Source organism: Eptesicus fuscus, chromosome 21, assembly GCF_027574615.1.
Source record: "Eptesicus fuscus isolate TK198812 chromosome 21, DD_ASM_mEF_20220401, whole genome shotgun sequence".
Taxonomy (NCBI): domain Eukaryota; kingdom Metazoa; phylum Chordata; class Mammalia; order Chiroptera; family Vespertilionidae; genus Eptesicus; species Eptesicus fuscus.
The window spans coordinates 41174960-41199797 of NC_072493.1; the positions used below are offsets into that span (position 1 = coordinate 41174960).

At 59.0% G+C, this 24838-nt stretch overlaps 2 protein-coding genes across 3 annotated transcripts; one reads left to right on the forward strand and one right to left on the reverse strand.

Annotated features, from left to right (window-relative positions):
• The first annotated feature begins 4083 nt into the window (after window positions 1–4083).
• Window positions 4084–11926, forward strand: CALM3 (calmodulin 3). Of its 2 annotated transcripts, none has more exons than XM_028129670.2 (6): window positions 4084–4210; window positions 8762–8792; window positions 10941–11084; window positions 11200–11306; window positions 11519–11654; window positions 11759–11926. In XM_028129670.2, exons 1-6 carry the CDS (start codon window positions 4208–4210, stop codon window positions 11785–11787), a joined length of 450 nt encoding a protein of 149 aa, XP_027985471.1. In that variant the 5' UTR covers window positions 4084–4207; the 3' UTR covers window positions 11788–11926. The 2 variants fall into 2 exon arrangements, with proteins under 2 accessions (XP_027985471.1, XP_027985470.2); XM_028129669.2 differs by lacking the exon at window positions 4084–4210 and adding an exon at window positions 4247–4375.
• A 9565-nt stretch (window positions 11927–21491) lies between these two features.
• Window positions 21492–23943, reverse strand: PTGIR (prostaglandin I2 receptor). Its single transcript, XM_008154442.3, has 2 exons — window positions 22960–23943; window positions 21492–22014 (listed from the first exon to the last, which is right to left on the reverse strand). The coding sequence occupies exons 1-2, from the start codon at window positions 23737–23739 to the stop codon at window positions 21628–21630; spliced, it is 1167 nt and encodes a 388-aa protein (XP_008152664.2). The 5' UTR covers window positions 23740–23943; the 3' UTR covers window positions 21492–21627.
• Between the last annotated feature and the right edge of the window lie 895 nt (window positions 23944–24838).

Genomic DNA, 24838 nt, shown 5'->3' on the forward strand with positions numbered 1-24838 from the left:
AACCTTACACTGGAGAAGTCTGATAAATACAATGATCAAGGTGAACACTGTGGGGATGAGTCACGTTGGTGGTATGGACCCTTCATATCATGGAGTGAGAATGACACTTTATCTCTGTCTTCCCCTGAAAACCATAATCCCAGTCTAATCAGGAGAAAAACATCAGACAGACACCACATGGGAGACATTCTACAACACGCATGTCAAACTCAAAGGCTAACACGGGCCAAATAAACAAGGTGTAAGTGTGTGTGGGCCAGAAAAAAACAAAAGCTTCAATCTTCATAGAAACGTAGTTTTATTTCGATAGAGACGTGCAGAATACAAAGGGCTGAAACAAATGAGTCATCGTTAGCATAAAATAATCGCTACCGACAACAAATAATCCATTTGAATCACGCTTTGATCATGAAACGACCAGAATGTGCCAGAAGACATGGCAGAGTCATTTTGCTGCATGATAACGCACCATCACACCCTTCAAAACCAGTTAAAGACACGTTAAAAGATCTTGCCTGGGAAGTATGAACCCACCCGCCGTATTCACCAGACCTTGCTCCTTCAGATGACCACTTGTTCCGATCGATGGCACACGCGCTTTCTGAGCAGCACGTCAAAACGTACGAAGAAGTGGAAAATTGTGTCTCTGAATGTTTTGCCTCAAAACAAGAAAGTTCTATTGGGACGGTATCCACATATTACCTGAAAGATGGGGGAAATGTGTAGCTAGCGATGGACATTACTTTGAATAAAGCACTTTTGATGTTTCTCTTGAAATTATCGTGTTTTCTTTTTTATTTATTTTTTTAATTTTATTGATTAAGGTATTACATATGTGTCCTTGTGCCCCCATTACCCCCTCATGTTTTCTCTTAATACAAAATCCGCATTATTAACCAATATACCTGGTAACCACCTCTAACTGCAGAAAGGTCGGGAAGTGTAGTTTTCATTCGAGGTGGCAATGTGCCCAGTGCAACGTCTGGAAGAGAGGGAGAGGGGGCGATGGCAGACAAATGCAATCTCGGCCACAGGTAGCGCAGTGGTGTGGAAGAGTGTGGGGTTTTCAGCCAGACTGCATGGGTTCAAATCCTGATTCTGCCTCCTACTGTGTGACCAAGCCATGTCACTCTTCTGTTCAAGAGCAGAAAGGCCCGCCCTCGCAGCTGTGGCTCAGTGGGTTGGAGCATCATCCCACGCACCGAAAGGTGGCGGTTCCAATTTCTGGTCACGGCACATACCCAGGTATCAGGTTCGACCCCTGGTTGGAGCACGTATGGGAGGCAGCCGATCAATGTTTCTCTTTCTTCTCTCTCTCTCAAAAAAAAAAAAAAAAAAATTAAAAAAGAAAGAGCATCAGTGGTTGAGTGTGGACCTATGAACCAGGAGGTCACAGTTCAATTCCCTTCTATTCTAAATAAGGGGGGGGGGGGTCGGTTTCTGAACTCTAACAGACAAATTGTCTTGGCTAACCTTGCACATGCCTATGTTGGGCCTTGATCCCCAGTATGGAGTGTGTAGGAGGCAGCCGATCAATGATTCTCTCTCATCATTGATGTTTCTCTCTCTCTCTCTCTCTCCCTCTCCCTTCTTCTCAAATCAATAAAAATATTTTTACGAGTACCATTTGTCCATTTCTGCCTATCTTTAAAAACAGACAAACAGCGCTGACCTGTTTGGCTCAGTGGATAGAGCGTCGGCCTTCGGACTCAAGGGTCCCAGGTTCGATTCTGGTCAAGGGCATGTACCTTGGTTGTGGGGACATTCCCAGTAGGTGGTGTGCAAGAGGCAGCTGATTAATGTTTCTCTCTCGTTGATGTTTCTAACTCTCTCTTCTCTCCCTCTCTCCCCCTTCCTCTCTGTAAAAAATCAATAAAATATATTTTAAAAAATAAATAAAAATAAAAACAGACAAAAAAAACCCAAAAACACCCAGAAAAGTCTTTCACCTGTTTGGTCTGGTCTAATTCCAGTGGCAATAAAACTGTTTCATCGGGTGGAAAATGGACGTAACAAGCCCATAGGAGGTCATGAGAATTAAATGAGCTAATTCGTGCAAAGGGCTTGAAACAGGAAGTGCTCAAAGGCCTTAGTAGTCGTAGCGGTATCATTTCATAGCCCTAAGGAATTCAGATCTGCCTGGGGATGCTGAGGGGGGAGAGAGAGAGAGAGAGAGAGAGAGAGAGAGAGAGGGAGAGAGCCGGAGCCTGCCTTCCTTTGCTTATTTGCTCAGCAAATGTCAGCTGGGTCCTTGGCCTTCTCCGTGTCAGGGCCCGTGCTGATGACCAAGACAGACTTTATCCCTCAGGAATTCTTTGGTTGCAGGTGACAAATTCAACTCAAACGAGACGAAAGAGGACTTTCAATGGCTCGTGTACTCAAGATTCTGGCATGCTGGGGTGCAGGCGTCCTCCAGAGCACTGGAACCAGGGAAGTGAATAGCAATAGGACCATCCCGTCTTTGCTTCTCCCCCGGTCAGTTTTATTCTCTCCTCCGGGGCGGGACCTCCGCCACAGAGAGCTCTGGACTTATTCCTTCACAGCCTCACCACCACCCAGAAGCAAAAGGCTTCCTGCGCCCAAAATCCAGATCCAAAAACTGCGGAAAAGACTCTCATTGACTGAGAGTGCGACATAATGACTGGCCCAGCTTGACTCACTTGTCCATCCCTCAGCCAATCATGGTGAGGAGAGGAGGGGCACATAAGCGAATGGCAGCTTCTATTCTAAACTAGAGGCCTGGTGCACGAAATTCGTGCATGGGGGGGTCCCTCAGCCCAGGCTGCACCCTCTTCATTCCAGGACCCCTCAGGGATCAGGCCTAAACCAGCAGTCTGACATCCTGCTCATAATCTGGGACCGCTGGCTCCTAACCGCTCACCTATCTGCCTGCCTGGTCACCCCTAACTGCCCTCCGGGGCTGGCCTGGTCACCCCAAACTGCCCTCCCCTGCTGGCCTGGTGACCCCTAACTGCCTCTGCCTTGGCCCCCACCACCGTGGCTTTTTCCCGAAGGATGTCCAGAAGATATCTGGTCTCATTAGCATATTACCCTTTTATTAGTATAGATAAGGAGGGTGGTGTTTCTGAGCTCCAATAAACAAATTGTCTTGGCTAACCTTATCATTAATTATTTTTCCTCTTGTTGCTGGAACCTTGGAACAAGGAATGAAAGATTCAGGAATGAAAGAGACAGGAAAGTATGGTCTCCAAAGCCCAGCTAAGCACAGGCCCCTGCATACAGCAGGCGCCCAACTCATGCTTAGTAAATGATGGGCTGAATGAATGCCCTGTTCCTAAAGCCTCTTTTGGGACGGCCCCAATTTCACAGGTCAGGAGCGAAAGCGGGGAGAGGGGTCCCGCCACCCGTGGAGTGCATCTCAGGACGCAGACACCTGCCCGCGGAGTGGGATGGGCAGGGGAAGACAAAACCCTGAAGACCCCTCCACCTGCCAGGGCCCAGTTGGGGGCGGGGCTTCAGGCCACAGCATTTTGGATTGCACCATCTTCCACCTGCTAGAGGGGAGATCCTAGAAGTTCCTAGCACCTTCCACCGGTCGTTTACCACTCTAGCCACAAAGACGATGTGTTTGTTTCTCTAGCAGCCATGCGGTTTCACCCTTAATCTCGTCCCGCCTCAACCGCTCCACGCGGCCACACATTTCAGGTTCCCCCTCGCCACCACGCAGTGGCTCTTCCCAGTTTGACGCATTGCAGGGAAGGTCGGACCAATCGCCGCTGCGCTCTCATTTCCGCCGTGGCCCGGGCCCAATAGCGGCGCGGCTCTCACAGGGACGCGTAATGCGCAGCCCACCGTGCCCCTCCGCCGGGAAGGAGTGGGGAGGGGACAGGGGGCGGGGCGCGCGGCGACGGAAAGTAGTCCCAGGGCGGGTGCGCGCGCGCGCGGCCGGTGGCAAACCCCGGCCTGTGACGGGTGGAAGCGGGAAATTCGCGGGACCCGCGGCGCGGAGAGGGGCGCGGAGGGATCTGCGGGAGTCGCAGTGCGGCAGCACGTGGGCCGGGCGGGGCGGGGCCGGGCGAGGCGGGGCGCGCGCGGCGGCCGTTGGGGGACCGTTGGGGCGGGCGGCGGCGCGCGCTGCGGGCAGTGAGTGTGGAGGCGCGGACGCGCGGTGGAGCTCGAGCTGCTGCAGCTGCTGCCGCCGCCGGAGGAACCTTGACCCCCGCGCTCCGGACACCCCGGCCTCGCCATGGTGAGTGAGGAGAGGGCGCTGCACAGGCAGGGGGCTCTGAGACGACACCCGCGGAGCAAGACCCCTGAGAGGGAGACCGGACCCGGAATGGGGGTCCCCCGGGCCCCGGCGGTCGCCTCTGATCCCCTTTCTGCTTCCCCATCGGGGGCATTGGAACCCAGAGCGGTATGTTTGGGTGGTGGAGACCCCAAAATAGGCATCTGAGTCCTCTGTGGGAGCATTGGAACCCAGGATGGAACATCTGGACCCCCAGAGGGGACGTTTGGATCCCCCAAAGGGCTTCTGAACCCAGGATGAGGCGTTTGGTCTCTGAGATGGGGGTGCTGGACCCCGGGGGGTCGAGATAAGAACCACTGGCCGGGAAGGAGGTTATTGGGGCCCCGAGGAAGGCTTTGGGTCCCCAGAGGATGCAGGAAGAGGCTGGGCTCCTGGGGGGCTCCCCCAGAAGGCGCGGGGGACCGCTGGGCCTGGGTGGGGATGGGGGTGACTTCAGATCAAACCCTGGAGGATGGAGTGGGGGTTCTCCGAGGACCGGCGTTGCTGGGGATGGAGGAGGAGGGCACAGCTCCGGGGAGGCAGGGCCTGGGGCGGGTGGCCGTGGAGGCTAAAGGATGCTCTCGGGCCTGCGGGGACGGGAAAGGATGGCGGTTGGGGGGTGGGGGTGGTTAAAGGGGGGTGATGGCGAGACCTGCTGGCCCGTGCTGGGGCGGCGGGGGCCGCATGAGTGATTTGGGGGCAGCCAGAAAAGCTTCTGGGGTTCCTAGTGGGTTGAGGCTGTTAATCGTGGAAGGGGGTTGGGTTGGGTTGGGGGGAAAGGAGGAGAATTGGGTTTGGGTCCCTGGAGTAGGAGCTTTCCACGGGGAGAGGTGGGAAAGGCCTGGGCTGACGGTGGGGGCGAGGTGGGAGGAGGCCTGGGCGGGGTGGTGGGAGGAGGAGATGAATGACAGCCAGGGTGGGTCTGGGTTTGGAGGCAGATGGGGGTAGCTCCCTGGGAGTCTCCGGGGAAAAGCTGGGACAAAGACTGTGGGGTCTGGCTGGGGAGTGGGCTGCACAGTCGGTAGGGAGGGGTTCTGCGGCCCCCCCTCCCCGGGCAGACGGGGCTGGTGAGGGCCCCCATTGCGCACTGAAGCCACGTGAAGTGGGGGTGGGGGATCAGAGTTGCGGCTGCATCACATGAACCAGCTCTGGAAGCCGGGAGCCTCGCCCCTCACTGCCCCTTGCAGACCAGGAGAGCGGCCTTTCCCAGCGGGAGGCTGGTTTCTGGCCTCCAGCTCCGCATCCCTCGCTTGTACCAAATGACAGTGCGGTGCAGTGTGGCGCCGCCTGTTCCCGTGGCCTCAGGGCGGGAGGACCCCCAGAGGCACCCCTCCTCGGCCCTCACGGCGTGCTTCTGCTCATTCACACCGCCGGGCCCTGAGAGCCGGGAGACTGGTTCCTCCCTGCTCCCTCACCCACAGCACCCGGCCTCCCAGCCCAGCCTCGGCCCGGGCGCAGACCTCCCTGGCAGGGCTGGGAGGCCGTGGATCAGATCTCACACTTGCTGACACAGACTGGATGGCTCCTGTCGCTGCGTCCCCACTTTCCCCAGCAGAGCCTTGCTGAAGCGCTGGCAGGTGCCAAGAGACCCCCCCCAACCTCCCAAACTTTGGCCCCCACTAGTTTCTCTTTCCATCTGTAATCAGCAAGGTGTGGGTGGGACAAGTCGCTGTGAACTGGCTTGGGCAGACTTTGGCCTGAGAGCTGTGGCTCCTCCTTGGCCGGGTGAGGGGCCCTGGCCTTGGTTTCTGATCTCATCTAACACTGCTCTCTGGCATTGCCTGGGGGCTGGGCAAGGCAGAGATAAAATACCCTCTTCCCTCCCCCGCCCCATGGTTTTTTTCTAGTCCAGCCTCTTGCTGTGCCCAAGATGAGGAATAAGGAAGCAGGAGACCAGCTGGGTTATTTTGGAAGCAGTTTTGGTAAAAGCTTAAAATCTTCAGTGCTGGAAAGGGAAGCCGCCCTGAGAACGGTCCCCCCAGTGACGATCACTTCTCAGGTGATCGGTGTTCTGGGCGGCAGCAGCCAGGCCTCGTGATCCAGCTCTGACCTGGGAGCCGGCCTGCACCCAGCAGGGGAGAGGGTCTCCTGGCCTGGAGGGAGCGGCCTGACAGGCCACCAGGCAGAGCCACGCCTATTTGCAGCAGCCCTGGAGCAGGGTGGCCGTGCCTCCTCTGTGCCTTCAGCTCCTCTGTGGTGGGGAGTGGCAGACGCTGGCCTTGGCCTTCTATAACCTGCCCCAGCCTCCGAGCCCCAGCCCCTGACAGCACGTCCCAGAGACGGGGGAGAGTTTGGCTGGTGCGCGGGGCTGCGCGGCCCCTGGTTGGGCCAGCTTTTCCATCTAGGCCGGGGAGAGGATGGAAGCAGGTGGCATGGCGGCCCTCTTCCCCGGCTGCCACTCGGTTCTCCAGGCTTCCTCTTCCCCCTCCCCCGGCATCGCCTGGCCTTGGTAACCAGAGCCCATCCTCCCTTCTCACTTTCCCCGAGCAGCTTCCTCAGGTGGCGGGATCTGGGGGATCAGCCTGGGCTTCTTTCCGCTTCGGAGCCAGGGGAAGAGGGTAGAGAAGGGGCCGGTGGGTCTGAGTCTGTTTGGTTAATCCTCACCTGAGGGTACTTTTTCCATTGCTTTTTCAGAGAGAGGAAGGGGGGCGGGGGGAGAGAAACATTGATGTGAGAGAGCCCCATCGACTGGTTGCCTCCCTCATGTGCCCCAACCGGGGGTGGGGAGCGAACCCACAATCCAGGTATGTGCCCTTGTCAGGAGCCGAACCCGAGACCCTTTGGTCTGAGGGCTGACGCTCTAACCACTGAGGGACACTAGCCAGGGCCCAAGTTTTTTATATGTATTTGGGGGGGGGGGTAATCCTCACCCGAAGGTATTTTCCCATTGATTTTTAGGGAGAGTGGAAGAGAGAGGGAAAGACAGAGAGAAACATCGATGTGAGAGAAACATCGATTGGTTGCCTCCTGCACAAACCCCAACCAGGGCCCAGGCCAGGGAGGAGCCTGCAACCAAGGTACGTGCCCTTGACCGGAATTGAACCTGGGACCCTTTGGTCTGCAGGCCGACGCTCTATCCACTGAGCCAAACTGGCCAGGACGAGAGTCTTTTAAGGCGATGCAGAAGTGTCTCCATTTGGCCTCTGAACCTCTGTTTAGACTTTGGACTTTTCTAGAATGTGCATGTGTGGTACTTTTCCTTCTTCCCCCTCCCTGAGCCATCTTTCCTCTGTCACCATCTCTTTGATTTCCTCTCCTTTTCTGCCTATTTGGGGCTTGGCCTCAAATTCCTCTTCCCTTAGATTAAAAAAGAGAACATTTTAGACCAGTTTTAAGAAATGTAACCATTTCTTAATATTTAGGATGGGGTCAGGGTTTGGGGGTAGTTTCTAGCTTCCATGGAAGTCTGGAACCTCTCTGTCGCATAATGCAAATGCAATAGTTTGCATCGGTTTGGGGGACTCTCAGAAGAACCTGCTGTAGACTTGGAGCCACTTTCTCCTAATTGTGAAAGGAAGCCAAGGAGGGGAGCAGCGGTCTGGACCCACAGTGGTCTGGGGAAGGCGGTGCCAGGAAAATGTATCTTTGCTGCCTAAATGGAGCTAAATGTTGGGATCAGCCCCCACCTGAGTCCTCCCACAGGATCCCTGTACCTGGCTGCTTCCCAGCGCAAGAAGAGCTCGTGTTGGCCTCTCCTCCACCCCGCCCCCAAGCCCCGCCCCCAAACCCCAATGCAGCAAGAGCTGCCTGCCACCCACTGGCCGCTTCCCGGAGCAGCCAGGCCTGGAAAGGGTTAAAAACTGCAGCGCAGCGGGGAAGCTGACTTTGGTCCTATAGCCTCTGCCACCTCTGCTGCTGCCTGCTGCAGTCCCCTCCCCGACAGTTGCCCCTCCTCCCCAAAAGAAGCAGAGGGCGTGATGCCTGTGCCATCCCTGTGTGCCAGGGAGTGGAGCAGCTGCCTCCAGCCTGACCGGGGTTCTCAGAGCCACCGCTAGGGGATTTGTGCCAGTTGGTGCACTGTGCTGGACTCCGCGCCTCCCAATAGCTGACCCAGGAGCGAGCAGGGAGCCCAGCACTGCCCCGCTGCCCTGCCCACCGACGGGCCTGTTCCAGGTTGGAGCCTTCTAGAGCCACTTGATGAAGCCTCTAGGGCAACTGCTCCTTCACGCAGCCGGGGCTCCCAGCGCAGCTCTGACACAGACCAGACCTGTGCTGTGCCAGGGAGGAGCGGACCTCCCGCCCTCCGGGCCAGCATCTGGGGCCCTTGGAGCTGGCATCTTATCGGGCCCTGTGTTAGGCCAGCCTGGGTGTCCTGCCCACCTGAATCCCCGGCTTCTGGGACCACCAGACTTTATGCCAGGCCCTGGCTCTGCCTCAGACCCTAACTCTCCCGTGCCCAGGTGCTCCCACGCCACGTAGAACTGGCCTCTCCGGGGTGGGGACTGGGTAGAGCAAGGGGCGTAGCCGTGATGGCCAGCAGCCCCGTGGCTGACTTTCTCCTTCCTGCTTTTCCAGGCTGACCAGCTGACTGAGGAGCAGATCGCAGGTGAGCGTGCCTCCCCCGCCCCGCATCCTGCCTCAGGAAGGCCTCTGCGTCCCCAGCCAGATCTTCCTCCGGCCAGGAGTGACACCTGACAGACAGACCTGTGTCCCCTCCATCACCTGGTGCTATGCCTTGTGCTTGCAGTGTTGCCAACTGGTGTAGAAGAGCACCCCGGTGCGCCAGTAACACCATACCCCACGGTCCTGAGACGGGCACTAACCAGACAGCAAAAGCTGCGACCCCCTTCTGGCTGCGGGTCATCTGGGGCCTTTTAATCAGTGGCTGCCGGGTGGACCCAGCTGTCTGTCCCGGCTCCTGCAGGGAGGCTCAGCAGCTGGGCTCCCTGCCTCCCTGTCCCTCGTCAGGACCGCCCAGGAGCTGGCCTGTCCCTCCCACCTCTGCACTTCCCTGCGCGCAGCACTCACCAGAAACGCGGTCCCGTGTCCCGTCCCCCCCCAGCCGTTCTCTGCCTGGGCAGCAGCTTCTCCATCTCCGGTCTCCATTCACAAGTCGCCTCGGAAAGGCCTGCCCTCACTCCCTCTGAAACAGCCTTCCTTTACTCCTGTCAGGTCACTGGTTACTTCCCTCGTAGCCTCTCTCGCTGTCGGGCGTTATTTTATGATGCCCTTCCCTGCTGTGCCTCCGGCCCTGGACGCGCGTCCCTGGAGCTGGGCTGTGTTTCTGTTGGTCCCCGGGGACCTTCCGTGCCGAGAACCTAGCAGGTGCTCCGTACATTGCTGAACAAAGGAACAAGGGCACCCTCACATACCTCCCAGAACAAGAAACCCCTGGAGCCCGTCTGACTTTCTTGTAGTGTGCTCCCCTTCCCCCAAAAGGCCAGAGAGGTCACAGCTGCAGGAACTAGTGTGTGACTGAGTGGGCTTCCGGGGCCTGCTCTCCCCCGGGCTGAGCTGCCTGAGGACAGACCAGCTCCCGGCTTCTCTCCGTAGCCACGGGCCAGCACAGAGGCCGGAGTGGGTTCAGGGAATGGGCCTCGGGCCGCAGCCCGCTGTCCGGTTCACGGGGCTGTGACAAGTCCTGGACGCCCTGCTTCTGAGGTGGGAGAAGTCCACTCCTACCCCCTCCCCAACACACAGTCACCTTCCAGCTTCTACACTTTAGCCCCAGCGGCTGCGGAGCCCCACTGCGGCAGCCAGAGGACCGCCTTGTTCAGTGATCGTGAGCTCAGGGCGCACACATAACCCACTCCGGCCCCCGTGCCCCCAGAACAACCAGGGAGGTCCAGCATCCCCAAGGAGACTTACCGTCTCCCCAGGGCCCAGGGGCTCCCGCTGCACCTGACACCCACACCCAGCTCTGACCTTGAGCAACACAGACACCCCACTCCCCACCCTGTTCCCATTAGCACACTGTCCCCCACCTCACCCCAGCCCACGCCTCTGGGAACAGGCTGCTGGGCATCTGCTCTCAGGGTTTGGGGGTAGAGAGTGCCAGGTGCCAAAACGGGCCCAGTGGGAGGGCAGGCGCCACGTGTTCCTCTCCCGCTCCTGACGCGTCCCCAGCTGTGGCCTTCCCACTCAGTGCCACCAGCTCCTCATCCTCCTGACTTGGCAGCCGTCCCCTTCCTCCCATCCCCCACCCACCCCACGCACCGTCCGTCAGCTGAGCTCTGCTGCCGGGCACCCCGCACTCCAGCATGCAGCCGCTCGCTCGCTCCTCCGGAAGCTGGTAGCACCGGCCCCAGGGAACGGGCTGGCAGTACCAGGCGAGGGACACAGTGCCACCCGAAGGCGTTCTGCAGCCTCCCCTCCCCTGCAGTCCCCTCCCTTTCCCAGCCAGTTGACCTTGGCTGGCACACTTTAGATGGAGACTCCTCCTGGCTCTCATCCACTCCATGACATTGGTCCATTTCATCATTGGAGGGAGGGGCCGAATCCAGAGGCCATAAAGAAATGTGGACTCATCTGAGGACAGTCCTCGCTGGCTAGGCTGGCACAGGGGTCCCTGTGCCTGCGGGGGGAGGTGCTCAGTAAGTGCTGACTGAAGGAAGGAGGGGGCTCCGACCGGAACTGCAGTCGGTCTGGTGTCTTTAGGTGGGGCACAACCTCAGCCTCCTCCAGGGAGTCGGCATCCCAGCATCAGGGCTTCCCCGCGGCCCTCCAGCCCTGACTCCTTTCCTTTCGCCCCCAGAGTTCAAGGAGGCCTTCTCCCTTTTCGACAAGGATGGAGATGGCACCATCACCACCAAGGAGCTGGGGACGGTGATGCGGTCCCTGGGACAGAACCCCACCGAAGCAGAGCTGCAGGACATGATCAACGAGGTGGACGCGGATGGTGAGCCCCACTCCCGCCCCCCCGCCCCACGAGCACAGGGACCTTCCTCGGGGGAGGGGATGTCGTCTTCCAGGGCCCGGGCCCAGGGTGTTGCCAACGCCTTGTCCACCTTCAGGGAACGGGACCATTGACTTCCCGGAGTTCCTGACCATGATGGCCAGAAAGATGAAGGACACCGACAGCGAGGAGGAGATCCGAGAGGCCTTCCGTGTCTTTGACAAGGTGAGCAGCCCTGTTCCAGAGCGGCTCCGGGGCGCGGGCTGAGGGGCAGAGCAGGCGGGGCCACAGGATGCACAGCACAACCAGAGCCACTGAGTCACCACCTCCAGGAGCCCTGGAGCCCTCTCAGGCCCACCCCGCTGCCCCTGCACTGCCCCCGGGGAAGACCAGGTGCCTGCCTCACGCTCAAAGCCTTTACCTGTGCCCAACGCCAGGATGGCAACGGCTACATTAGCGCGGCAGAGCTGCGTCACGTGATGACGAACCTGGGTGAGAAGCTGACCGATGAGGAAGTGGATGAGATGATCAGAGAGGCTGACATCGACGGAGATGGCCAGGTCAATTATGAAGGTGAGCTGGCGCCGGGCTCGGTCTCCTGGGCCCCTCCTGTCAGGGAGGGCCACTCAGCTTGTCCCCACTCCCCTGCTGACCGCTCTCTCCCGCTTTCCTTGCAGAGTTTGTACAGATGATGACCGCAAAGTGAAGGCCCGGGCAGCTGGCAATGCCCATTCTCTTGATCTCTCTTCTCGCGCTCTCTCTTCAACACTCCCCTGCGTTCCAGTTCTAGCAAACACCAATCGATTGACTGAGAATCTGATAAAGCAACAAAAGATTTGTCCCAAGCTGCATGACTGCTCTTTCTCCTTCCTCCCTGAGTCTCCTCCGTGCCCCTCATCTCTTCCTTGGCCCTCCCTCTCCCATCGACCTCTGCCAGGGCCTGACGCATTTATAAGAGGAATTCCCCGTCCTCCTGGGGGAGCCTCTGCCCTCCTCCTCCAGCCCGGGTGGCTCTCCTCTGTTTTGGTTTGTTTCCTTCTGTTTGTCATCTTATTTTGGGGGCTGGGGTGGCTTCCAGTCCTGTCCTGGGACCTGCTAGGGAGGGGGCGAGGCCCGCACCCAGGCACAAGAGCTCGCCTTTGTCTGTTGCATGCAACCAGTCCTGTGATCCGTGTGCAAATCCCAGCAGCCTTTGGGACAGTGGTGCTGAGAGAGGCGTTCCAGGAGGACAGGGGATGTGGGGGTGTGGATGTGGCTCCGGGGGGAGTTGAGGGGCAAGGGAGTCTTAGTCTTGGAAGCTGGCATTCTTTTACCACTTGAGGGGCCAACTCATAGAAAGGGACGGACCGAGGGGACAGCACTCAGACCCCACTGGCTGATATTCCCAAACCATCTGATTGGCTTCCTGACGCTGGTCTGGGTGGGACCGCTCAATTGGCCACTCTGCAAACCGTACCTGCCCAGACCTGCCGTGTTCCCAACGCGATCGCCAGCTGTTCTGTAAATACCTGGTGCTAACACCCCACGCCCTCCCTCCTGCCGCACCCGCCCACCCACATGGAGGTCCCCTCGTGGGAACTGAGGTGGGGATGGTCGCTTTGTAATGTGCTGGTCATACTGTTGTTTGTTTCTTTATGCCCCTGAAAACTTTAAGTTTTATCAAAAAACCATGCCGGGCTAGCTGAAGGGAGGGGAGAGGGAAGATGCACCCCACCACGCTCTCAAGAACAAACACCTGCAATAAACAAACCTGTGGGCCAGCTGCCGGGAGGACCAGCAGCCCAGCGAGGGCTCTGCCTCCTGGTCGGCGGCCCCTCCCGCTTCTCCGTGGTGACGTGGCTGGCTCCCTCACATGTGCGCTGCCTCTGCCCTTTGCTGCCGCCCCTCGCCCACCTGCCTGCCCCACGCCCCCAGCGGAGAGCATGATCCGTGACCTTGCTTCTGGCTTTCGCCTCTGGGACAAGTAAGTCAATGTGGGCAGTTCGGTCGTCTGGGTTGTTTTTGTTTTGTTCTCCCTTTTTCTGTTCATTTCATGTGCCCCCACCCCCAGGTCGATCAAGTGGCTTTTTCTGGGACCTGCCCAGCTTTGAGAATCTCTTCTCATCCACCCTCTGACACCCAGCCTCCGGGGATGGGGGGGGTGCGGGGCATAGCGGGAGACCCGGCCAAGAGCTGAGGGAAAGGGCAGGTAGGCGTGAAGCTGTGGACATTTCGGAGTGTTTGGGTTTTGGTTTTGTTTGTTTTTTTAAACCGGGCAATATTGTGTTCAGTTCAAGCTGTGAAGAAAAATATATATCAATGTTTTCCAATAAAATACAGTGACTACCTGATTGGCTCTGGCCCTCCTCTTGGTTTCTGGGCCTGGGGCCCGCAACCCTGGCCTGGAAGAGCCTTCGCTCCCTGCTCGCTCCAAAGACTCGGCCTGGCCACTGCAGCCAAGTAGGGACCTCCGAGCCGGAGTTCGGATCCCAGCTAGACCGCAAGTCGTCGAAGGCTGGTCAGCCTGGAGTGATCGCCACAGGCCAGCACAGGGTGTACACCTGGGCCGGAGACAAGCCCCGCCCTTGGGCGGGGGACATAGGACGTCAGACTGCAAGACAAGAACTGAGAAGGAGTGTCAGACCCTGACGGGGCGGTTCTCTGGTCCTCTGGGGAAGGGGTGGCGTTCATTGAGGGAGCCGATGGCAGGCAGGGGCCTGAGTGCTCAGTGGTCCTGAGCTGGAGAGGGCACAGGACTTCGGGAGCTGTGAAACTGAAAGCCCAGAGCAACTGCACACTACAGACGGCTCCTTAGCATCCCTGAGGTAAGGGGGACAAAGGAAGAGCTGCGCCCCAGCCGGTGTAGCTCAGTGGATAGAGTGGCCTGCAGGGTCCCAGGTTCAATTCCTTGGTCAGGGCACATGCCCAGGTTGCGAGCTCAATCCCCAGTGGGAGGCGTGCAGGAGGCAGCCAATCAATGATTCATCATTGATGTTTCTATCTCCCTTTCTCTCTGAAATCAAAAATATTTTCTACCCAAAAAAAGGCCTGCAGTCCAGCCATGCTCTAGGGGAGGGGTGTAACAATCTACGGAGCTTTTCCCACATACATGCACCCTGCCTCCTGCTGCAGATCCTGCCGCTCGTGTTCATACTTGACCACAGGCTGGGCAGGAGGCAAGCGGAGACAGAGCTGAGTGGTAGAGGGACTCCCTTCTGCTCATCCCCCCCTGGCCTTGAGGGGATGGGGAAGCCTGGCAGGGCCCCACCTCAGGGGCCTTCCTGGTGTGGGCCAGTCACTAGGGCCCCAGCTGCTTTGCCCCCTTTTTAAGTGTTTTTAATATATTTGTATTGATTTCAGAGAGGAAGGGAGAGAGAAACATCAATGATGAGAGAGAATTAGTGATCAGCCACCTCCTGCACGCCCCACGCCAGGGATCGAACCTACAACCCAGGCATGTGCCCTGACCGGGAATCAAACCCTGGCCTGGTTGATGGGTCGATGTTCAACCACTGAACCACACTGGCTGGGCAGCTGGCTGGTTTTAGAGTAAATGGTCGTTTTAAAACAAAGATGACTTCAGGCAGGCCAGGGACAGCGAGTGGGACGGCTGGGGTCACTGGTGGGTCTGAGATGGGAGCTGCCTTGTTAGCAGCCAGGCCTGTGGGGGAGTCTGGCCTGGTCGCTGAGAGAAGATAGGCTTTGGGGACCCACAGAACTGGGTTCCGGGCCCGTGTGCTCGCTAAGCCTTGGGCCACTTCTGCCACCTCCGACCTGATAACCGTGGAGCAGTGACTTCACTTCTCCGGCCTCCGTTTGCAAAATGAAGAATAGCCCTGGCTGGTTTGGCTCAGTGGATAGAGCATCAGCCTGCGGACTGAAGGGGTCCTGGGTTCAATTCCTGTCAGAGGCACATGACCGGGTTGTGGGTTTGATCCCTAGTAGGAGGTGTGCAGGAGGCAGCCAATCAATGATTCTCATCATTGATGTTTCTATCTCTCCCTTCCTCTCTGAAATCAATGAAAATATTTTTTAAAAATATATACCTAAAAAAAAAAACAACACAAAAATCCACCTCTGCCCTAGACGGTTTGGCTCAGTGGATAGTGTCAGCCCTGAGGGGTCTTGAGTTCGATTCTGCTCAAAGGCACGTACCTTGTTTACAGGCTCGTGTGGGATGCAACCAATCAATGTGTCTCTCACATCAATGTTTCTATCTCTCCCCCTCCCGTTTTCTAAAAATCAGTGGGAAAATATACTCTGCTGAGGATTAACAAAATTTTACCTATATATACACCTCAGAGGGTTGTGCACTTTCTGGATATCTCATTTCTCACCCAGGCCAGATTGAATCCCAATGAAACAATGCTGTGGGCATAGAGGCATGAGACAGTCATGCAGATCTGACAGTGCAGGAGTGAGGGCCCAGGCAGGGGACGGCTCTTGCACCGCACTTCCTGGGAATGGCTGAGCTGGGTCTCAAAACCCCAGATCGTTCAGATCCCAATGCCCACGCTTCCACCCACCGCCTCCCGGTGCCCACATGTCCCTGCTGCCTATCATTTCCCCCCTTGGGTCCTGTGTTTTGAAAAACTTTTACTTCCAGACAGGCCATGTTATTAAATAATCATGACTTCCCTATCCCATTCTTTATTAATCAAGGACAGGCAGCACTCGGAGCTTCTAATGGGCTCGGGGAGCCGACTCGAGCCCAAAGCAGAGATTCAGGGGAACCATTTCCAGTTCAGGCCCACAGACCTGCGGGCCCAGCCCACAGCCTGTCCTGACAATGTGCCTAGATGAGGGGACACACCAGGAGGTGCCTAACCAGCGCCAAGGGAAATCAGGCTCCGCTCACCTCCCTGAGGGGAGTGGCCATCTAGAGCAGTGGCTCTGGGGCCACTTCTAGTTGTCATTCCCAGTGTGGCCAGCAGGTGGGGCAATGATGGCAGAAGTCCCCCTGAGCTGCAACTGCTGTGGACCAGGCCCCAAGCTAGGAAGACAATGACTAAAGAAATGACCTTAAAAATGAATCAAGTCTCCAAGGGAGAGAGACCCATTCCTAGTGTGTCACTTCCTGACCCTCCCCACCCCCCCCACCCCCCCCACCCCCCGCAGCCCAGACTGGCACCTGGAGTATGTTCTCACAGATCCATGCACTGTGCTCTCTCAGCACATGTCTCAGCTTGTAGTTTTGTATTTTTGCTGCTTGTATTATTTTTTAAATATATTTTATTGATTTTTACAGAGAGGAAGGGAGAGGGATACAGAGTTAGAAACATTGATGAGAGAGAAACACCGATCAGCTGCCTCCTGCACACGTCCCACCGGGGATGTGCCCACAACCAAGGTGCATGCCCTTGACCAGAATCGAACCTGGGACCCTTGAGTCCGCAGGCCGACGCTCTATCCACTGAGCCAAACCGGTTAGGCTGCTTGTGAGTATTAAATGGTCACCCCACTGCATCATGAGCGAGGGAGGGCCAAGGTCAAGTCAGCCACTGCTACATCCCAGCAGGCACACAGTAGCCTTGTGCCCAGAGCAGGCTCAAGGGAATTTATATTGAATCAGTGAATGAATGAGGCTAAAGAAGGAAGGCATTCGCCCGGCTGATGTGGCTCAGTGGGTTGGCATTGTTCCATGAACCAAGAGGTCACTGTTTTGATTCCCAGTCAGGGTACATGACCAGGTTGCAGGCTTGATTCCCAGGAGGGGGCTTGCGAGAAGCAGTCAATTCATGTTGCTATCTCCCTCTCCCTTCGTCTCTAAAAAAAATCAATAAAGCCCAGCCGGGTGTGGCTCAGTGGTTGAGCGTCGACCCAGGAACCAAGAGGTCACCAGTTCGATTCCTGGTCCGGGCACATGCCTGGGTTGCGGGCTTGATCCCCAGTGGGGGGCATGCAGGAGGCAGCCGATCAATGATTCTCTCTCATCATTGATGTTTCTATCTCTCCCTCTCCTTTCCTCTCTGAAATCAATAAAAATGTTTTTAAAAAAATCAATAAAAACATTTTTTTAAAAAAAGAAGGAAGGCCAATGTCAGAGCTGTGATCACAACAGAAACCCTCCTCTTGGCTCACTGTCTTCCAATCCTCATGTCTCCGCTCAGCCACCCCCTCCCACAAGCCCTCCCTGATGTCCCCCAGGAGGGCAGGGCAGGGCTGTCTGTCACGGCATCAGGGAAGTGGGCCCTCCGTGAGAGCCTGCTGAGTGAGCAAGTGTCTGGCCAGGCAGGCTGCAGCGAGAGCCACCCTGGAGCCCGAACGTGCCAGCGTGCCTGCGAGCAGTGATGAAGTCTTCAAGGAGGAGGGGGAGGAGTTTAAGCAGGACCTTGAAGGGCCTGGTGCTTTCCACGGATGGAGAAGGGGAAACACTGTTCCAGGAAGGATGAGCTCAATAAGCAAAGAGGTGGAGGCCCGAAAGGTCACGGGCTCTTTGGGGAAACCTCGTTGTCGCTGTGGCTGAGCAGAGTGAGTGGGAGTTGGCCCTCGGCCTCCAGGCCGTGGGAGCCCTTGAACCTGGCAAGCAGGGGAGTGTCCGCTCAGACGGGACCTTCCGGACGGGACCTTGGCAGCTAGCAGAGGCTCCACCGACAGTGAGGTCAGGACACCAGCTGGGGGACAAGTCACCCCTGAGGCCTGCGGTGGCCGGGGTGGGAGTTATTTGAGAACCCTGACCTGGCAGACAGTGTAGCATCCAGTGTGGACATCTAGGCCAGAGGTGGTGGGTGGTGTCGAGGAGGGCGGTCTCTGATGTTAGGCCCGTGGTAAGAGCCAGCAGGAAACTGGCTTCAACACTTCATCCTCCCCTCCCCTTAAACCGCAGCTGAAAACTGGGCGTGATAATAGCACCCGCCTCAGGCCAGGATGCTGTGGGTCACATGCCCAGCCCTATGCTGGCCTTCATTTTTATTAAATGCACTAAGGGCCCAGTGCACAAATTTGTGCACCATAAAAGGAACTGGGCCACAAAGCTGCAGTGGGCACAGGGGTGGGTCTCAGCCCATCCTTTGTGCCCCCGCCCAGCCCCTCCCACCACACCCCCAGGCCCCTGTCTGCCCACAGCCCCCTCCCACTGCCACCGCTCCCACACGCTGATGGCACTGGCCCCAATCACTCAGTGCCTGCGTCAGCGGGTGCGAGCAGCGGCTGCTGCCCCGATCACTCCTCAGGAGCAGGGGAAGGTGGAGAAGCCCTCAGGGGCAATCAGGGCCGGGTGCCGCGATTGGGACTAGCACTGGGCATCGGCAGCGGGTGTGAGCAGCAGCTCTGGTGCCAGCTGCAGGTGTGAGCGGGGCTGGCGTTGGCAGTGGGTGCGAGCGGGGCCGTCGCCAGCAGTGGGTGCAAGAGGCAGCTGCTGGCCCCCATCACCTCTCAGGAGCAGGGGGAGGTGGAGAAGCCCTGAGGGGTGATCGGGGTCAGCAGCCACTAACAGCACCAAGGGATTGGAGTCAGCGCCAGGCACCGGGTGGGACCACGGTGCGCGGGAGCAAAGAATTTTCAGTAACCACCAGAGGCCCACCCCGATGACAGCGACTGGCACCCCACCTTGGTCTGGCACCCCCGCTCACCTGGTCCACCATCCCGCTCCGGCCGATGCTTGCCATGTTCTGCGCATGCCCCCTGGTGGTCAGCACACGTCATAGCGACTGGTTGTTCGGTTGTTCCACCATTCAGTCTATTTGCATATTAGTCTTTTATTATATAGTATTTTAATTGATTTCAGACAGGAAGGGAGAGGGAGAGAGAAATGGAAACATCAATGATGAGAGAGATGAGAGAGAATCATTGATCGGCTGCCTCCCACACATCCCACACTAGGGATCGAACCTGCAATCTGGGCATGTGCCCTGACCAGGAATTGAACTGTGACCTCTAGGTTCATAGGTCGATGCTCAACCACTGAGCCACGCTGGCCACCCTAAGGCCAGGTGGAAAGCATTGACCCACCTTCAGGGCGGCACAGAGACTGGAGGGAGCGGCCCCCTGGATGGCAGGCCCCTCTCTCCGCTCCGCCCTCTGCAGCCCCTCCACCCTACCCCTTCTCCACCCCCCAGGGGTCCCTGTGGGTGAGTCCCCACTGAGTCTGGGCCATGTTTGGTGACAAAGACTGGACCCCAACAGAAGTTTCTTCACCTGTTTTTGTACAATTCAACTTTATTATGAAATTCAACATCGTCTATAATAATAAAAGCGTAATATGCTAATTAGACCGGACATCCTTCTGGACGAAGCTGGGGCTGCGAGGGAAGCCCGGGTCCTGGGTGCCAGAGGGAAGCCGGTGCCGGCAGCTGGGGGAAGGAAGGCCTACTCTTGCACGAATTTTGTGCATTGGGCCTCTAGTATATAACAAAAAACTAATTTTCAAATCGACCCAACAGCAGAACGACTGGTTGCTATTATGTGTACTGACCACTAGGGGGCAGACTCTCAATGCAGAAGCTGTGCCCTGGTGGCCAGTGGCTCCCTCAGGGGGAGCACCGCTCAGCCAGAAGCCCGGCTCATGGCTGGCAAGTGCAGCAGGGGTGGTGGGAGCCTCTCCCACCTCCGAGGAAGCGCTAAGGATGTCCAACTGCCAGCTTAGGCCCACTCCCCACGCCCCGGCCTAAGCCAGCAGTCGGATATCCCCCAAGGGCTCCTGGACTGCGAGAGGGTGCAGGCTAGGCTGAAGGACACCCCCCAGTGCACAAATTTTGTGCATCAAGCCTCTAGTATATTATATTACTTTGTCAAGACTGCTATAAAAATTTCTACACACTCAATTTTTTCATTACATTTTTTTTTATTGTGGTAAAATACCCATAACATAAAACTTATCATTTTTACCATTTTAAAGTGTACAATTCAGAGACATTTGTTACATTCACCATGTTATGCAACCACAACACTCTAGTTCCAGAACACTTTCATCACCCCAAAAGGAAACCCCAAACCCGTTGAGCAGCCGTCCTGACCTATGTTTAACTCTCCCAGACACCCCTGTTCTTCTTCAATAGGATCAGAAACACGGTGACGGGAGAAAAAGGTCAAAACAATGGAGCAAGCATTGCTTTGTTGTCAAACCACATTTGCCCAGAGAGCCAAAGCCCACACCCGCAATGCCAGCAGCAACAACAGGACACTTCCTGCCCTCCACTCCAGGCCCTGCGCTCACTGCTCCTCCGGGGGCGGGGCGGGGCGGGGGGGGGGGGGGGGCGTGGTTCGCCCTCAGCACACCCTTCAGCGAACTACGCAAAAGGAAGCCAAGGTACCCAGAGGCAAAGTCACTGGCCCGACCAGGGAGCTGGGCTCCAGAGATAGACCAGCTCCGCCCACAGGCTGGCTTCCTTCTTGCTGTGTGGCCTGGGGCTGGTTAACTGCCCCCTCTGGGCCTGGATTCTGGCCCCAGTGAAAGGCTCTAATAGCGGACAGGAGTGAGAGGGTACCGCTCACACCCACCGAGGAGGAGGACTTGCTGCTGTTAGCTGCTATGGAAGGCTCTTGCCTTGCCTACCCCACCCTTCCCCAGGTTCAGATTCACTGTTTTACCCAGGAGCAAGTGAGAAAGGGGGACTGAGGTGGGCTGGGATCAGGGAGTGGGGGGGGCGCTTTCCCATGAACCCCACCACCACCCTAAGCACACGTCCCTTCAACTTGTCAGCCCCCTGGCTCACTCCTGGGCACCGGTGATTCGGGGCCGCTCTGAGGGCAGGGGGTGGCAACGAGAAGGGGCAGGGGTGGAAGTCCAGGGTGGGGCAGAGACTGGTCTGTGTCCCCAGCACCCGGCAGAGTCAGCGCCCACTACTTGTTGAATGAAGAATGAATGAATGAATGAATGAATGACATTTTTGTGAGGCTCTAAGGACACGTCAGGCTCTGTCTGGAGGCAGCTATTTAGTTGGGCGCAGGCACAGGACTTAGGTCTGCATTCTGGGGCCTTCCCTGGGATTCACACGCCACACCCGTGCCCCCCCAGTCCAAGTCTTATAACTACTGAGCCACACCAGGTTTCCTGGGCACACGCCCAGCAGTGTCACCCACACCAGCATCTCCCCTTCCTCGTGCCTCTCTGGGGGGGGATGGGGAGCTCCGAGTTAGGTGGGGAAGGAGAATCAGAAGTGAGGGGAGGCAGAGAGGGCGTGGCTCTGGGAAGGGGCCTGGGAGAGGGCAGGACCATCCCCCGGGGTCGGGGGCACCCTGAATGGATGGGGATCGGCAGGAACTCTGACCCTAACAGACTGGAGAGCACAGGAGCTCTGGGAACTTTTCCGCCTTCCAAATATTTAGACAGTGAGATGGATGGGCGGCCGGGACCAAGCCCCAGCCAGCGGTCATTTGAGAGAACTGCTCTTGAGCTCCCTCTCCTCCCAGAGCTGGTGTGGCCACCCTGGAGGAGAACAGCAGCTGATCGCCCCCCTCCCGGCTCTCCCCCCCCCCCATTCAGGGGTCAAGGCCCTGCCCCCTGCCTGGCAGGCCAGGGCTCCAGGGTTCATCGCTCTGCTTGTCCACCGGCAGCCGCCGGCCTTCCCCGGACTGTCCGGCTCCAGTCCCAGGAGACGGGGCAGGAGGCCACCGGACGCCCAAGATGTCAGCAGAGCGAGCAGGCTGCCGTGGACTCCACTTTGGACAGCGTTGCCACGGCGCTGCCCGACCGCTGGGCCGGAGGCAGGCGCGCCCCCTGCGCCTCGCCCCAGGCTGGCAAAGGCACCCAGTTCCCCTCCTTGCCCCCGGGAGCGGCGGGGGCCCTGGGGTCCTTCCCCCCGGAGGTGGGCTGGGAGACGGGGTGCTGCGAGTGGCCGCGGGCAGGCCTGTGCCAGAGGCAGCAGAGCCAGAGCTTGAGGCGCTGGAAGACGGCCTTGCGGAAAAGGATGAAGACCCAGGGGTCCAGGATGGGGTTGAAGGCGTTGAACCGGAAGGCGAGGAGGTCCCCCATTTCACTGCTGTCCGGGGCGATGGCCTGGGTGAAGCCGCGGATCTGCGGGCGGGCGAGCGTGTCAGCCAGCGCCCACCTACCACCCACCCACCCTCCTCACCCTCCTCCACCCGCTTGCTCGCCCAGGGAGGAGGCAGGGAGGAGCGGCCTGGCAGAAGGGGAAGGAAATAAGATGAAAACTAAGAAATGGAGCGCATCCGGGGAGCAGAGAGATAGAAAGCCCCAGGAAACAGCCCGCAGAGGCCCAGAGGGAGCGAGATGGGCTGTGTGGGCGGGCCCGGCCGGGCCTGTGTGTGTCCCTGCGTCAGCCGTAAACCCCCTAAAGTTGTGATGCTTCTCCAATTTAGTGCAGCCTGGAGTTCCACAGAAAGAGAACGAGGCCCGGAGTACAGATGGGGTGACCAGGTGCCACAGGACGGGGTCTGCCCTGCTGCAATCCGGGAGAGGCTGGGCGGGCATGGAGGAAGGGGGGGTGGAGTCCACGGCAGATAGAGGGGGGCACTGGGGGGAGGGAGCCTGGGTGTCTGGGTGGGGGGGTGTGGGGGGGGGGGAGGGCTCACACTCTGGAACCAAAGGAGCCTGGGGTCCAGACCCGACTCTTTGCCATCGTGGGCAAAAGCCATTGCCCCTCATGTGTGAAAAGGGTGACAAGCGGGGAACCCTCACCTGCTTCTTGTAAATGCTTGCAGCCTGGTCACCACAGAGCAAGTGCTCCAGGAATGGGGGGTCTTATCGTCACTGGGGCTAGGGGCGGTCCGGGAGCCTCTGAGTGTGTGGGGACAGGAGATCCGGAGGGCAGGGGGGGGGGGGTCCCAGGGGTCAGGAGGAGGCCAGTGGAGCAGAAGCACGTGGGAGAGGCTTCTCCGGGGAGCCGGCCGTGGTTTGACGGCTGCCCGAGTGTCCCCATCCGTGAAATGGGCACAAACCCTGGAGGCCGCTCCCCACCCCGCACCCCCCCGCCCCCCGGCCGCCGGTGGGGGGACTCACCGTGAGAGGCAGGGAGCACACGGCCATGACGCCCGTCATGAGGCCCAGCAGGATCAGGTGGTCCACCTCGTCCTCGCGCGCCCGCGCCCCGGGGCCCGGGGCCAGCGCGCCCTGGTGGCGCCGCTGCTGGCGGTACATGCGGCAGAGGCTGAGGGTGACGGAGCCGTTGCAGAGGACGATGGCGGCCACCAGCAGGGCCACGAGGCTGGCGTAGGCCAGGGAGTAGGCGCAGCCGGCCAGCGCGGGGGCGCGCAGGCGGATGAAGCACCAGCTGCCGGGGCAGTACTGCTGGTGCTGGCCCAGGCCGAGCAGGGGCAGCGCGCAGAAGAGCGTGCAGAAGGCGTAGACGGCGGGCAGCGCCAGGCGGGCGCAGCGGGGCCCGTCCAGCCGGGCGTACCGGTAGGGGTGGCTGAGCGCCAGGCAGCGCTCCACGGCCATGGCGCAGAGGATGAGCGTGGAGGCGAGGCCGAAGAAGGTCATGGCGAAGGCGAAGGCGTCGCACAGCACCGGCTGGCCGCGCGCCAGGCCCAGCAGCGAGCTGTTGCGGGCGTAGGCCACGAACACGGCGGGGCTCAGGAAGCACGTGCCCAGCAGGTCGGTGACGGCCAGCCCGGTGACCAGCACGGCGAAGGCCGAGGGCCGGGACCGCGCCCGCCGCCGCGCCCCCAGGATGCCCAGCGCCAGCCCGTTGCCCACCACGCCGGCCACGAACATCAGGGTGCTGGTGGCCGGGCCCACCGAGTCCCGCACGTAAGTGAGGTTCCGGCAGGAGTCCGCCATCCCGGCCGCAGCGCCGGCGCCTGGGCTGCGGGGCCCCGAGGGTGGGAGGCGGCGGGGCGGGAGCCGGGGCAGCCACTCAGCGATCCTCCGCCTGCCTCCCCATGGGCCTGCCCGCCGCGGGGTCCCCCAGTCACCCCCAGTCCTCCTTGTGGGCCCGGCTGTCTTGGCTCTGTCTTGGCTCTGTCTTCTCCAGCCTTTCTGTCTCTCCCCCCCCCTCTCTCTCCACCCTCTCCCTGTCTCCTGTCTCTTTCCTTCTCTATCTGTTTCCTCTTTTCCCCTCCTCTTTCCCTCTGTCCCTCCGTCTCTCTGTGTCTTGCTGTCTGTCTCTGTCCCCTCCCTTGCCCACACCCTCTGCCTCGCCCTCCTTCTCCCCCCCCCCCCACTGCTCTCTACCCCCTTCTCTGCATTTCTGCTCTTGCAGCCCCTCCTCACCGCACCTCTGCCGGCTCTCTCTGTCCCTCCGCTGTCCCCTCACCCGGGCCTGGGATGGCTGTCTGTGAGGTCTCTGTGTGTCAGCTTCTCCCTCCTGCCCTCCCTCCTCCCGCCCTCCTCATCATCGTGCCTGCTCGCCCCAGCTTTTTCATTTCCTCTCGCTGCCCCGCCTTCCCTCCCCCTGCTTTCTCCAGAGGCCCCCCCGGGCTCCCTCCCGCCCGCCCTGGCATGCTCCCTCCATCTGTCCCCTCTGCCCAGCACATCCACCTCCCGCCCTGCCCCCTCCCTGGTCCCCATCACCGAGCCACCTGCCACCGCTGCCCGCAGGTCGCTGCCCTCCTCCCAGCCCCAGCGTCGCCCAGCGCCCGGGGCGGGGATCACCGAGTGGTGACACATGGAGCGTGGACTCACCGGGGACCAGGACTGTTCTGGGAGCACAGCTGGCCAGCGCGCAAGGCCGTCTGGGGTGGCCCCTGGGATCTATTCTGGGCTCCGGGGTTAGGATTGAGAAACGACCAGGAAATTCCTCCCCGATGCAGTGTTTTCCAGGCACCTCTGAGACCTCTATTCCCTGGATATAATTCCTTCGCTCCTTCCAGAAGGAGCCGAGAAAAATGCCGGTCCCTGGAGCCGGTGTCAGGCTGGGCTTCCGCTCCGGCTCCCGCTC